The 13,913-nt window shown below is 41.1% G+C and overlaps 1 protein-coding gene across 1 annotated transcript; it reads left to right on the top strand.

Moving 5' to 3' along the window:
• Nucleotides 1-12,738: 12,738 nt before the first annotated feature.
• On the top strand, nucleotides 12,739-13,109 carry LOC138492932 (large ribosomal subunit protein eL42-like; the record flags this gene model as incomplete). The annotated part of the gene is given in 1 exon segment (XM_069620224.1): nucleotides 12,739-13,109. A coding segment is annotated over 1 exon segment (330 nt), but the record flags the coding sequence as incomplete, so codon positions are not given.
• Between the last annotated feature and the right edge of the window lie 804 nt (nucleotides 13,110-13,913).

Here is a 13,913-nt window from a genome sequence, read left to right as displayed (position 1 = left end):
TTGCATGTGGGGGATCAGATTGGTGGGTGTACAGGGAGTAGGAATAGTGGGTGTAGGTGCACTTTGCATGTCAGGGGCTCAGATTGGTGGGTGTACAGGGAGTAGGAATAGTGGGTGTAGGTGCACTTTGCAAGTCAGGGACTCAGATTGGTGGGTGTACAGGGAGTAGGAATAGTGGGTGTAGGTGCACTTTGCATGTGGGGGCTCAGATTGGTGGGTGTACAGGGAATAGGAATAGTAGGTGTAGGCGCACTTTGCATGTGGGGGATCAGATTGGTGGGTGTACAGGGTGTAGGAATATTGGGTGTAGGCGCACTTTGCATGTGGGGGCTCAGACTGGTGGGTGTACAGGGTGTAGGAATATTGGGTGTAGGCGCATGCTGCATTGGGGACAGATTTGTGGCACTCCTGGGACTATTATTGGTTGGTATGGGTGCAAGTAATGGTGATTACTTGTTATTAATGACCATACCATTTGTAACTTTTTTTCTGCATCTGGTGTCTTGGTTCACATTGTGTGTCAAACGGTCTATAGCAGTGGGTCCTTCATTTGCACTGGGGGTGTTTTGTGAGCGTGTCAGGTGCAAACCAGTTTTCTTTGCACTTTAGGTCCCTGCTTGCACTTATTTCTGTAAATTGCCTCTTCGCTCGATGCATTTGCGTCACACAGTCCTAGCACATAAGCTGGACATTTTGAGGCCACGTTGCACATTTTTCTGTAAATCAGGCCCTTCCCCGATTACGCCTTGCACAACTTGAAATAAAATGCAGGCAATGGGGCAGTGGCGACAATCATGAAGTCATGACCCCATGTTGGCATAACACTAAAAGTGTTTTTTTTCCTACCAAATAACATATTTAACTACTGTATATTCGTTTAGATACTTAAAAAAAAGATGTATTCTTGTGTCTTTAAAGGGAATCTATTTTTCAGAACCCCTCATTTTCAAGGCTAGGTTCTGTAAGAAGAATGGCGAATGCAGAGATTGCTTCTGGGCTCTGCTTAGCACTCTGGTATTAAGTGACAATACAGCCAGTTAGCAGCATTCAACTGTGCAACATGGCGCAAAACCACAAAACATGGTAGACCAACGCATGATGGTTTGCTTGGTTTGAGGCATGTAGCTAAAAACAGCGTCCATTAGAAACTGTGTACACGGCAGAGGTTGTTTTCATTTTTGCAGCCCAAAATGCCATCTGAGGGGTCAATGTGCCAAACCAAAATGATAATGGTGGTGGCAAGACCCCGGAAGCAGCTTTATAACAAAATGTGCAACAGTTCAAGTGCAATTACCACTCTTGGAACAAAGCACTTTAGTGCAAAAAACATCATTCTCTCACTGTATTTTTGCACCAGGGCAAACATTTTCATGCAAACTAGCTTTGAAAGAAAATAGGGCCTAATTTACAAAAGCATTTGTCAATGGGAAAACGAGATACGATTTTCTCAATGCTCATTTTTAATTTCTTTTCTGTTTTTTGTATTCATGTAAATGCGGGGGACTCACCACATCGTCCTTTCCACACTCCCTCCATCACATTTCCAGTCCAACCAACTCTTATCCTCATTCATAGACAGCATTTTTCTGTGTTGTTATGTACTTTTAAACTTCTTTTCCGACTTTCAATGCGTTCTTCTGTGCTCATAGGAGCTTTTTATAATTGTAATCATTTTTAGAAGCTTGTAGAGATGTTTTAAGTGTCAATTGTAAATCTCGAATTAGCTTTAACAAATCACAATAACTATTATAAATGCATTAGTGACCGTACAATGTCTGGAAAATTGTTATAAACAATGATAGAGTCTGTAATTTCACAAAAACCAGGAACACAATATATTTAGAACTGTTTAAAGCAATTTACATCAAGAGCATCACTAAATGTATATTGTGGAACATTTAGGGACAAATAAACACCACACTCAGTATTAGCAAGAAAGTGCAGTAGAAAGGAGGGGACGTGTAATGAAAGAAAGTGGCAAATTAAGTGACTGTTGTTATAAGGTAACAGCTGGTGCAAGTGAAAGTGACAAAAGAGAGGGGGGAACATGTGAACTGTGATGCTCAAAGGCTGACTTCATGATAAACTCATGGCATCTCCCTTAAATGCACAAAAGAGCAGTGCTGTACTGAATGATGTTAGTGTGATCAGACATACACAATGCAAAAGAACTAGCAGTACATATTCATCCACTCATTCTATCATTCTCTTATGATGGATTAGCACCTGGACAGCATTGGCCTCCGCTGTACCTTTGTCTGCCCCCTGTGGCTCTTCAATTGCACCACTAGCTTCTCCCACCCTCACACTCTCCTCCTGTTCACTTACTTCTGGTGCTGGCCGCATCATCCTCACGGTTGTACTCATGATCAGCTGGAATGGAAATGGAGAAGTGTGTCTAAGTAGTTCCCTTCAACAGTTCCATGGCAGACATCTTTCTATGTTGTTTAATATCAGAAAACTCTGCATACAAAATGGCTGTAACAGACAGCCGTATTATTACAATGGGCATTATGCTAGGATACTAATAGCTATAATTCCCCTCCCTGGAGGGATGTACTAGGCAATAATAATGCCAGGGACTGTGTTAAAGGCCCTCACTTCTACTCTGGGTCTTCAAATTGGTTTCTGGGGCATTTCTGCCTGGGAAAGCCCTCTAACTGCTTAACTATATAAACATCTAATTAACAGAAATGGGCCCCTCCACATAAGAACCTTCCCAACAAAACAATATTTCATGTATTGACAACTAAGCCCTTGTCCATGTGCTGCAAGCATTCGTAGGTCACTTATTCAACGGTATAATGACCTGCAAACGGCATGTCCCAAGTGGGGTATAACCAACACAAACGTGATACACATGTACTGGGAGTGCCCACCAATCAGGCAATACTGGGAAGAAATAGCAGAAACTATGAATGATATACTAAACACAAACATCCCGGCCACGCCGCTGAAATACCTACTGTGGGACATCGGGAAGGCATCTGTCAAAACCCGCAGACTATTTGCAGTGGGGGAGCAGTGGCCAAACGGAACATTCTCAGGAAATGGAAATCCAAGACTCCGCCCACCCACAAAGCTTGGCTCCGGGACCTGTTAAACACACAAGAATGTGAAGAGACCTATGTAAGAGGCATACAAACCACTTCCAGACCCAAGGACATATGGGGCCCCCTCAGGTCATACCTACTGAATGCAGAAGAGATACAAGAAGAATGAAGGTACCACATCAAAGACCTATTAACCCCCAACTCCCTTCCTCTGTCCTCCCACTTCCTCCCCTCCCATACCCTGTGCCTAATTTACCAGAAGCAACCTATGCCCCTGCCATATGCAACAGACTTACCTTTACAATGATACTGTGATGTTCTCCATGATGTAACATGCTATGACAGTATTAAATAAAGTTTTAAAAAAAGTATAATGACCTGCAAATATTCAGAGGTCAAATCATGGGGTATGCTAAAGCCACCTTCAAAACGGTTCTGAGTATCCTTCTGCTCCTTCACCCCACTGCTCGCTATAACTTAATTCCTCCCACACAGAACCCCAAGAGATGCACACAACTTTTTTTTTCCAGCACAAAACGCTGGGAATAGAAAATATACGTGCCATGCTACACAAGCCTCCATCAGCCCCCTCTCAATAGCAAGACCCTACTTGATGACACCTGTGTGAGCACTGAACTTCCTGGACACATCGCTTATAAAAATTGAACGTTTGCTGAACCGCAAACCACCAGAACTTCTGAAAGTTCGAGTTACCGCTGAACATCTCCCAGCATTATCAATAACACAACAGAGGCCAGATTACAGAAACATAGCACTGGTGTAAGTGCAGTGTTCCACCGTATATGCACTAGTGCAAAAAGAATTGGGGCAATATTCGAAAAACATTGCACCATGACAAGTGCCTTTTTTCTTGGTATAAACCCTAGGGTAAGAATTGCTCTAGTGGAAAAAATTGTGCACTTTCGAACCATTTTTGCAACAGAGCAAAGTTTGCCCTAATCCTAATAACAGGGTGAACTTTGCTCTGCTACAAAGATGCATTGAAAGTGCATGGGCCTGATTTACAAAGCATTGAACAACGCCTTGGTAAATCACGGTCTGATTACAATTTGCGTTTACAATATTTGTTATCTCTGTTGGTGTCACTGGAAGAAAGTTGAGAACAAGGTCAAGCATGATTGACTATTTATTGGTTGTTGTGCATACACAACTCCTTAGTGTTTTGAATGTGTCCTTGAGCCAGAGGGATAGATGGTTCTAACAAACAGTGTGGTGGGTGATTATAGGGTTGTGCTAGTTTCCTTGTGCTTTTTTTATATGGTTGATGGATTTGTTTTGTGACTCTGTGTATATTAGATGCATTGTTTTTTGGTAACATTGGTGCTGGTAATACAGGTAAATGCCCCCATGGAGTCCTGTGGGAGTCCATGCAATGGGGATGTCCCAGTGCTTCTGCCACTTGGAATCTGTCAGTCATTCCGGAAGACCAAGCGGCGGAAACAGTGGTACAGTTTGCTGGTATCCCGCTGATAATACCGGCAGGATATCGAAAAACTAATAATGAGGGCCATAGTGTTTTTATTTTATCACTGTGCAAACCTCGGGAATGCATAGAAGGTGTACCAGTAAAATAGTTGTTAAGCCCATTTTGTGCATAAGCCTGCACTTATGTCTAATCATGACTGTTGGTAATGACCAGTCCCTCAGTCATTTGAAATCAATTCGCTGCCAGTAGCATCTCCGATGCAGTTCTGTTGTGTCACGTGGATTGATGGTCTTGCTGTAGCAGCCCCCATGCGCCTATCAGTAGATCAGCGAACAATGGCCATGTTTGTCAGGGACCACCAAAGGGTAAAGGCAAGCTAAGGAAACTGCCCTAGTGCACACGTTACAGAAAATACAAGTGTCTACTTCTGGAAAATGCTCATTTTAACCGCCATGCTCACGTACTGCATTTTATCATGGCTTTGGCGGACATCTGGTCATTGCAAACAATACCTACATTGACCTACGACATTGTTTAGCTACACAATTAAAGTTTGAATTTTACATCACTGATTGGTTTCAGATTTCTGGATTCTGCATCCCCAATTTTATAAGGAGAATTTGTTTTTTGTTTTTTTACATGCTTTGACCATCGTGCAGTTTAAAGATCTGTGTTGCATTAGCCGATATAGCAAGTTCACTCTTCTGAAAGCACAAAGTGCACTGTAAATCTACTCACACCAAGTACACATTCAGGCTGACAATACTGCCATGCCAAAGGCTCATCGTCATGCTTAGAGGCGCGGCGCACGCAGATGCCCACCTAACATGAATACAGGGGCTCGAATCCAATCCTTCCACCATCTCTTCTCAGTTAGCACAATCCTGTCACATCTCTGCTACTCTGCAGTGATCACTTCCTAAACACATTTACCACTACTTTTGCAACTCAAAACTAGCTTTTGTCATGTATTAATGCATTTCATAATTGCGGTTTCAGATAGAAATATCAATACAGGACTCAGCTACAGGACTCCAAGTGTTTGCCTCATCTGCAGACACAGCATCTGCCGCAAGGCACAAATACTCATAGAAAGTACAATGTGCAATATTAACATTGGAACTAGATGCATTTTTCTGTATTATATTGTACGTTGTATTTTGTATCTTAACATATACATTCTAGATCCTTTCTGCAATGTTTTATTAATTAAATATGTTTGAGGTTTATTTTAACCATTAATGCACTATAAGTATTATATATATATATATATTTTAACAGGAGTCACTTGTAACCAGTACAATAAACCGTAACGGACTGCACTCCTAGAGCAGCAAAAGAATAAAATCTTCTCCAGCACTTTCAAAAAAGGGCAGCACTCCAAAATCCACTTGGCACTTTAAATTTATTAAGCATTGTGCTATAAGGGAAAACCAGAAAAACAGGACGACGGGTTTCGCGGTACTCCGACCGCTTGATCACGTGCTTCGGCAAGGACACAAATAATGGACATTAAATATACGTGCATCTCTATGGTGCATATAGAATGCCATTCGTCTTAATTAGACAATCCTGCTGTGTTACAACATACACATACTGGCATTTCACTCTGGTGTGCAGCTTCTAATACTCCCATAATTAGGTAGTGAGAGGTAGCATGGTTTTATGTGTGATTAGACTATCACTACTACCCGTAGAGACATTTCCAAGAAAACTATAATCGTACCAATAGTTTAGTTTAGTTTAGAATGTCGTCCGATATCACAATGCATGGGATATGGTGCTGCAGAGTGACACTTGCTCAGTCTGTTGTAAAGAGAATGGGATGCTAGTCTGAGGCCACTCTGTAAAAGCAGTAATTGGTGAAACAGACTCTGTGTATTCCAGTGTTGACAGTTTCTTTGGCCGACCGCAAATGCACATCTGCTTCAACTAAAATAACAATCCATCAAGGTCCTAATGCACTGGGACATTGGCGATTCGGAGATAATAGGGGGGGCATCCCGTGTCTTTGAACTACAGGAACTGCTCTGGACAGATGTGACCAATTTGACTGAACGCAATTTAATCTCCAAAGGAATGGCCAACCACAAGCCATCCCGTTGCTGTCACTGAGAGTTTATGGCCCTTGGGTAATTGACAGCCTAGGCTTTATATCTGTCATGGCTGCTGTATGCTATTCATTGCCTCCATTAGCCAGTCTAATGGGCTGGGACGTTCATACAATTAGAGCAAAACATTCAAGATCGACGTGCATTATTTCAAAGCCAAGCAGGTGGATCTCTCCTCTATAGAACAATAACCCACAATCGGGAAATACCCTATAGTACATTAAAGCATAAAGCTCTGCATTTGAATTATTATCTGTTTACAACTTAAAGTTCGCTCTTTCTCTGGTCAATGAAATACGACCATTGCATTATTGTTACATTTTAAAAGACGATAGTATCAATCCGTTACATTAGTAACATGCCGTTTACATACACCTCAATACTTTCCTCTTACATACAAAACACTATAAAATAAATTTCATTTATACTGTGAAATTTGTATGGGATTTAAAAGGTCGATAGCACCGTTGATTCTGTATTGGATTTCAACTGCATTACTATAAACAATGTACTGTGTGATTGTGTACACTTGATTTCACCATTAAAATAAATTAAACCTTACAACTAGTGCACAGTCCAAAATAAGCATCGCAAATACACATTTGTTCAAGTCAGAAAATCAATGTTGTGAACGAAACTAAAAAGTGACAAATAAGTTACATACGGTGTAGCCAAAAATCACAATGTTGCTGCTTCTCAAACAGTTTAGAATTTGGAAAATGATTGGATGTTCAGTGCAAGGGAAGGTAAAGGTACACCTTATGGTAAATATTATTAAACTATAATTCTATTTAGGCCTTTTGAAACATTGCAATTGATTGCACAAACGACCCCGAGGCAGGAACCTAAATCGACACAAAATGCACAGAAATCAAAGTGAAAGGTCACAACCAGACCATGATAAACATTTGCAAAACCTTATACACCAATCATGTACACATGTTTAAAATAGCAATGCTGACAATTCTTTACAGGCAAACAAGTAACTTAACCTGAAATGGTGATAAGCACAATGAAAAAGCAGACGATACATAACCTGGTTGCTTGTGAATGGAGGATAGCACGGGGGCAATCTGCTGGTCTTGGAAGCAAGCCCACGCAAAACAACAGAGGTTCAAATCCCAGATCCGTGCTTAGAAACCGAACTCAGGTATTATGTGTGTGTTATAAAAAAACAAATGTAAACAATTCCATAGTAAGAACATTATTTTCAAAAAGATGTATCCTTCAAAGCAGGGTCTAAAACATGTTCTCTTTCTCAACAGGCCGCCAGGGTTGTCCTTAACTGTCCAGCCTGCCTCCCTGCCAACACTCGTGACTTTGACTGCGTGACGGCACAGGAGTGTGGGCCTCATTATGAGAACGGCGGTAGCCATGGAGCTATTAGCTCCATGGCTGCCACCATTCCGGGCTGGGTTCCTACAATGGGGACTTACCGGGTTACTCCGAGATAGGAGGACCCGGTAAGTCCTCCATGCAGGAACCCTTCCCCATTCCCATTTGAGCCCCCATAGGGCTCAATGGGGAGGGAGGTAATAATGGGCAGATTACATCTGGCGCGTTATTGCCTCCCTCTTCGTGGGACCCGGAGAGCACGCCTGGTTTTACCAGGCCTGCGATCGGGTCCCGCAATGGGAAGCTTGTAATCTGCGCTCCCGAAATGAAGGGGGCCGGTGCTGTACCGGCCCCCTTCAATCTTTGAGCGCCAGGGTCGTAATGAGGCCCAGTGAGTCTAGAAAACAGACAGGCTCCTAGCTCCCTCACTGGCAGTGGAACCTCACAAAGAGGTACATGATGTGGACGCTGAGGAGTGTGGGGGAAGCTTGCAGAACACTGCCTATTGGGGTGGGGGTAAACCAAGGAACTTGATGGAGGATTCATTGGGTAGCAAAGAGAGGAGGTGGGGAAGATGGCAGGATGCCTGGTACTGTTTTGATTTCTGTTAGGGGTGTTTGGACGGTTGAGTTCAATCATGAAGAAGGTTAGAAAGAGTGACAGGAGGCAGGGGAATGGTGGGAAAATGACCATCTATGTTGTTGAGGCTTCCATTATTCTTCCCCCCGTCTTCTTGTGTAATGCGTGCCCAATGGCACAGTGCAGTAGGCGGAGAGAGATGCCTGAGTGGCATTTACTGTATACAACTGTAGAATATGTAGGCAGGCAACTATCAACCATGGGCCACTAGTCACTTCGTGATTAGGGGACATCTAATTTCATAACTGAATGCCTGAAAATAGCATGCAGTCACCACTTTCAAATTCTATTAAAAACCCCAACATTTCCACACCACCAATATAGAGAAGAAGGATGTTGGCAAAGGGAAAATGTGTGCGCGTCGGGATGGGGCATGCACATGTTTTTTAAAAGGTGAAAGAGGGTGTGGGGTGCAAATGGGGAAAAGTGGGGTGATGTAGGGGTGGGAAGAGAATTATGGGGCAAAACCCTCACATTAAAAAAGGGACACAATATAATTCTGAAAAAAAAAAACAAAAAGGAAATTATGGGCAAAAAGAGCCCATTCTCATTTAGCATTACTGAAAAAATGTCTTCACATACAAAAGTGAGATTTTCATGCAAATAGCAGGGCCGCCACGGGTACTTGGTTGTTCCCAACCTGTCCAACATATCCTTTTTTGAAAATATATTGAAGAACGAATCATACTACTAATAATGAAGTTCTAAAAAATATGTATTGAAGACATTCAGATAATCTTGCAAATCACAGAGGAAGGGAGAGCTTGGATTCTTCTACACATTTTTTAATTTTTTGGAAACTCATTTCAAATTCACAATTTCACGACACAGGGAGAAAATGGCCATTCTGGATGTTTGGATCAAATGTCTGTATAAACAACTGTATACTGCACTATACAGTAAACCTGCAGACAGGAATACACCAGTGGCAAGTGGCTGCCAATACCCCAAATAGTTAAAAGTAAATCTTCGGCATGGTCAATTTCCAAGGGTCTTGGGGAACTATAAGAAAATCACATAGTTTAAGAAAGAACCTTTGATTCTAACAAAAAATAAAACATGACACACAGGACTATCCTAAATGCATAATTCCTCATTCTAAAAAAAGGGACAAACTACGAAAGCGAAAAGATTCAAATGGAGAATGAAACAAAAAATGGGTGTTTGCCAGCAAACTTAGTAGCACAAACAATTGAAAACACATTCTCAAGAATTTGATAGCTGACAGAAAAAAAAAATATAGGATTGTCTAATGAACTCATGTTTGTCTTTAGAGATGTAGAAATTGTACTACTTCCTAGTGAATGCACACACGAATGTAAACCCACAGACACCATCTTTGATCAGATGCTGGAGAATCTGTTTCTGGAAAGGCACCGCCCACGTATTAAATACTCAAACTTCGAGTTCACTGCAAAAAGCACTACATAGGTGCATAGTAAAGAAAACATGGACATTGCAGCACTTCTTAAATTACGAAACAGCAAACATTGCACTTCCAATTAAATGCCCTTGCCAACAAATCTACAATAGAATATCAACAGGGAACATGATTGAATGGATATCACAGCACAAATCCAAAATAGGCAAAATACATTGCACGTTCCTTTTGTTGATGCATCTTTTAGAGAATGATCTTTGCGAAAATGACGGTCTGTGGACCATAACAAAAATACTCGACAAAATCCCCTAGTCACTGAAATATTGACTGGTTGCTGCACACAAAGTAGCAACAGTGAGTACTGATTTTGAAGAGACATCCTAAAGGCCTCAAAAAACAGGTTGAGTGGCCAGCAAAGTTGAAGAGTTAAGTTCACCATCCACCATTGAAAGGATTAACTGATTTAACCCAGCACCCTTAGGCGGATAATTCCCCCTTAGACATGCACATTCTAGATAAAACGTGGCCAGCAACAATATAAAGAGTTCCCTTAAACAGTCAATGATCCAATTATGTTGGTGTATACACTTAAGTCACAGACAAGTTTAACTTCAAGATGGCTGCCTAATCAACTTCAGGATTTTAGAGCCTATTATGCTTAGTGTTGTTATGATTGCGAATAATACACCTTGTGCCTGATTTACAAAAGCATGTTACAATGGTGCAACCCCTTTAAAAAAAGTTTTGTATGGCTTATGCATTTTGACGTTCAAAAAGGCTATCTGCAATGTTAGATACATCTTTAGATCATTTCCATTTAAAATTATAGGTGAACAATAATAGATGTGTGGCACATGTAGCCATGAAACGGTCTAGCATTAACAAGTCTGGAGTCTATGCAAATGCCATAACGGCCACCAACAATAAAGGTGCAGTATGCATACCTTCACTTAAACACCCTAGCTGTCCTAGCAAACTTCAGGATACCATTCATCAAATTGGTAAATACACTTGTGGTAAGGTGGGGTGGTCGACAGATACACAGGAGCCTTCTTGTATAAAAGGAGTCTTCTTTCTTAGTTACAGGTAAGTAGGCTCAGGCAGGAGGAACAGGACACAGGTTCACAAGGGACACATCCACCGGCCACTCTCTCTCTAGCCCGCCACTCTCCAACTGTCACTCCAAGAACAAACAGCAGAGTACTCTCACTGAACATTCTACACTGGTAGCACTCATACCATCACAACCATAAATAGCAGAACAGATGGGTTAAGGTACAATACCACATATCCCCCCTTACATCAAACAGGAAATCGAGCACATTAAAAGAGACCTAGCGAAGCCCTAAACACACAAAAACAACTGTACATCCCTGTAAGATCATTTTCCCATTCCACCATTTACAGACCGTGAGTAAGAAACTCCATTCTGCATCCAAAACCCAACATCCGCTGCGTGGCTGCCAACGCTTCACGTGAGACAGTCACTGGCTCACTCCCTCCCTGTGGCGGATCTCAAAAGAATCCGACACAAGATCAATCTCGAACATCTTTGTAAAACCAGTGACATAAGTACTTGCCCCTCTACCTTTTTATCTCCTTTCTTTTAGGCGCCTAACTAGGTTCCATTTTGAAAACCTTGCAACTGTATATACATATACTTACAGAGACGTCAAGCTAAAAGTGTGCAGGATTCCAACAGGAAAATAACATCTAATTAATAACCATAGATATGTTAATGCTCAGCAAACGTTGTATTAAACCAGAATGCACTCTATTTTTCAGCAACTGTGATAAGCAAACCTCTGCAACAAGTGAAGGATTGATAAACCTGTATTTCACTTAAGTAACGTACAAGGAACGACTGAAAACAGAGGTAAGCCCTTACCGGTTCCTTAGCAGTGATTGCCTGTATAGATGGAACTTCTATTTCACCCTGATGTGTTGATACATAGCAGGTGTCCACACAGGTAAACTGTCCTGCATGTCTCCCATTTCTACCAAACGAACCTAACCATATAGAATTATAAACAGCAGAATGTTGCCCAGCTCTTAAAGCAATGCATCCAATGTCCAGACTCTTTGCTGCACCAGCGTCACTTCAATTTTAATTTCTCTCTAAGTTAAGCATAATTATGAGAAGGTAAACCCACTAGTCAGAGGTTGTTTTGAATACTGGCAGATAGGTAAGTGCTTTGTGTATGGTATACCAAACCCTGAAGGATGACATAACTCTCTGATAACCACCTTAAGGACGACAGGGTACAATGTGATTTGCCAAGAGTCAAAACATATCTGTTTGACTTCTTAAATAGAATACTTTTTAAAATGTGAATGTCCTTTAAGTTATTTCGATGGAGCACTATGGAAAGCATAAACTCACTTAAATTCAATACAAAAATCCACACAATAATATACTTACACAATTCTGCTTGGGCTTTCCTATATTTTGAGCATGATTGTAGTGTTTTTCAGAGTTTGTTTGAGATACTGATGTTTGTGAATTGACTCTTTTTTTATAAGTGCCTCTATCTCTTGTGGAACCTTCTTCTTAAATATAGAAGTGCCGCTAGCTCTACTCTTGCTGTCTATCCGATTTCAATAGGGATTACTCTGTGAATATCCCCCTATTATTCAGACTAATAAATCTGCAATGTATATGTTGCATTTACTTTTCATAGGATGTGGGTCTGATCTCTTTAAAAAAAGTTCTAGTGATAATATTTTAAAGCATTTTCACAAGTAAATTAAAGTAGCTGTTTGGCCCGTTGATGCTGGCAAGATGGTGAACGTCCCAAAACTTGCAGGACCTACTGCAAGAAGTGTGGCAAGCACCAGCCACATAAAGTAACTCAGTACAAGAAGGCAAAGGGTTCTTTGTATGCACAGGGAAAGAGATGATACGATTGTAAGTAGAGTGGTTATGGTGGCCAGACCATGCCAATTTTCCACAAAAAGGCAAAGACCACAAAAAAGATTGTGCTGAGATTGGAGTGTGTCGAGTCAAACTGCAGGTCCAAGAGGATGTTGGCTATCAAACGATGCAAACACTTTGAATTGGGAGGATATAAGAAGAGAAAGAGCCAGGTCATCCAGTTCTAAGTCATCTTTTATTTTGAGCTGCAATAAAATAGTTAAAAATAAAAAAATAATAAATAAATCAATCAATAAATAAATAAATAAATACAGCAAGTAAATTAAAGTAGTACAGCATTACGGGAAAGTGAAAAGCAGAAGCAAAGTGATATTCAAAAAGTAAAAGCCAAGAGTGTGGCAGTTGCAAATAAATCAGTCTGTAAGATGCAGATAAAAGCTCAGTGCCCAGAGTCTTGCATGATACCAGAGAAGTTATGAGTCACCTTTCTCCTTTGATGTACTGGATGTTTATCCCAGGCTGGTCCAAGATAGGGCAATGCGTTCAATGTCTCTTGTTCCTTTGAGCTCCCGGAACCATAAATAAATCTGTTCTAAGCTTGCAGCTTGCTCTTTTCCCAACAAGTTTGTAAGGGGGAGAAATTGCCATATACCATGGGCGTAGAAGAAGCCCTGGCCTTTACTATATATATTAATTAATAAAATGGTGTGTCTAATTCCATTGCACAAAGGGTGATATGCTAACCAAATCTCCCTTTTCATAACCTTCATCCCAAAAGCATAGTGCACACATGTGCCCTGCTGGATCACTATCTGTATCTTCAGTGTCTGCTTTCCAGTGACACCGAGCAGGTTCAGGGGTCACATGTGCCCATTTGACAGCTGCCATGACACCAAAGTCACTTTAACAGAGGTTGCATTTAAAGGATGCCCCTCTGTTCCAAAACCATGTAGTCATGTGGAATTACTATTTTGGTGGCATTTTAGTCTTTAAATATAAAGCCACATCCATGTTTAAGGTATGGTAGATAGTAATTCAGTAACTTTAAGAAGACACATCAACTTGATATCAT

Source organism: Ambystoma mexicanum, chromosome 10 (genome assembly GCF_040938575.1).
Source record: "Ambystoma mexicanum isolate Mex_15411 chromosome 10, UKY_AmexF1_1, whole genome shotgun sequence".
Lineage (NCBI taxonomy): Eukaryota > Metazoa > Chordata > Amphibia > Caudata > Ambystomatidae > Ambystoma > Ambystoma mexicanum.
The sequence above is the reverse complement of the archived record's forward strand: the minus strand, read 5'-3'. Positions and strand labels throughout refer to the sequence as shown.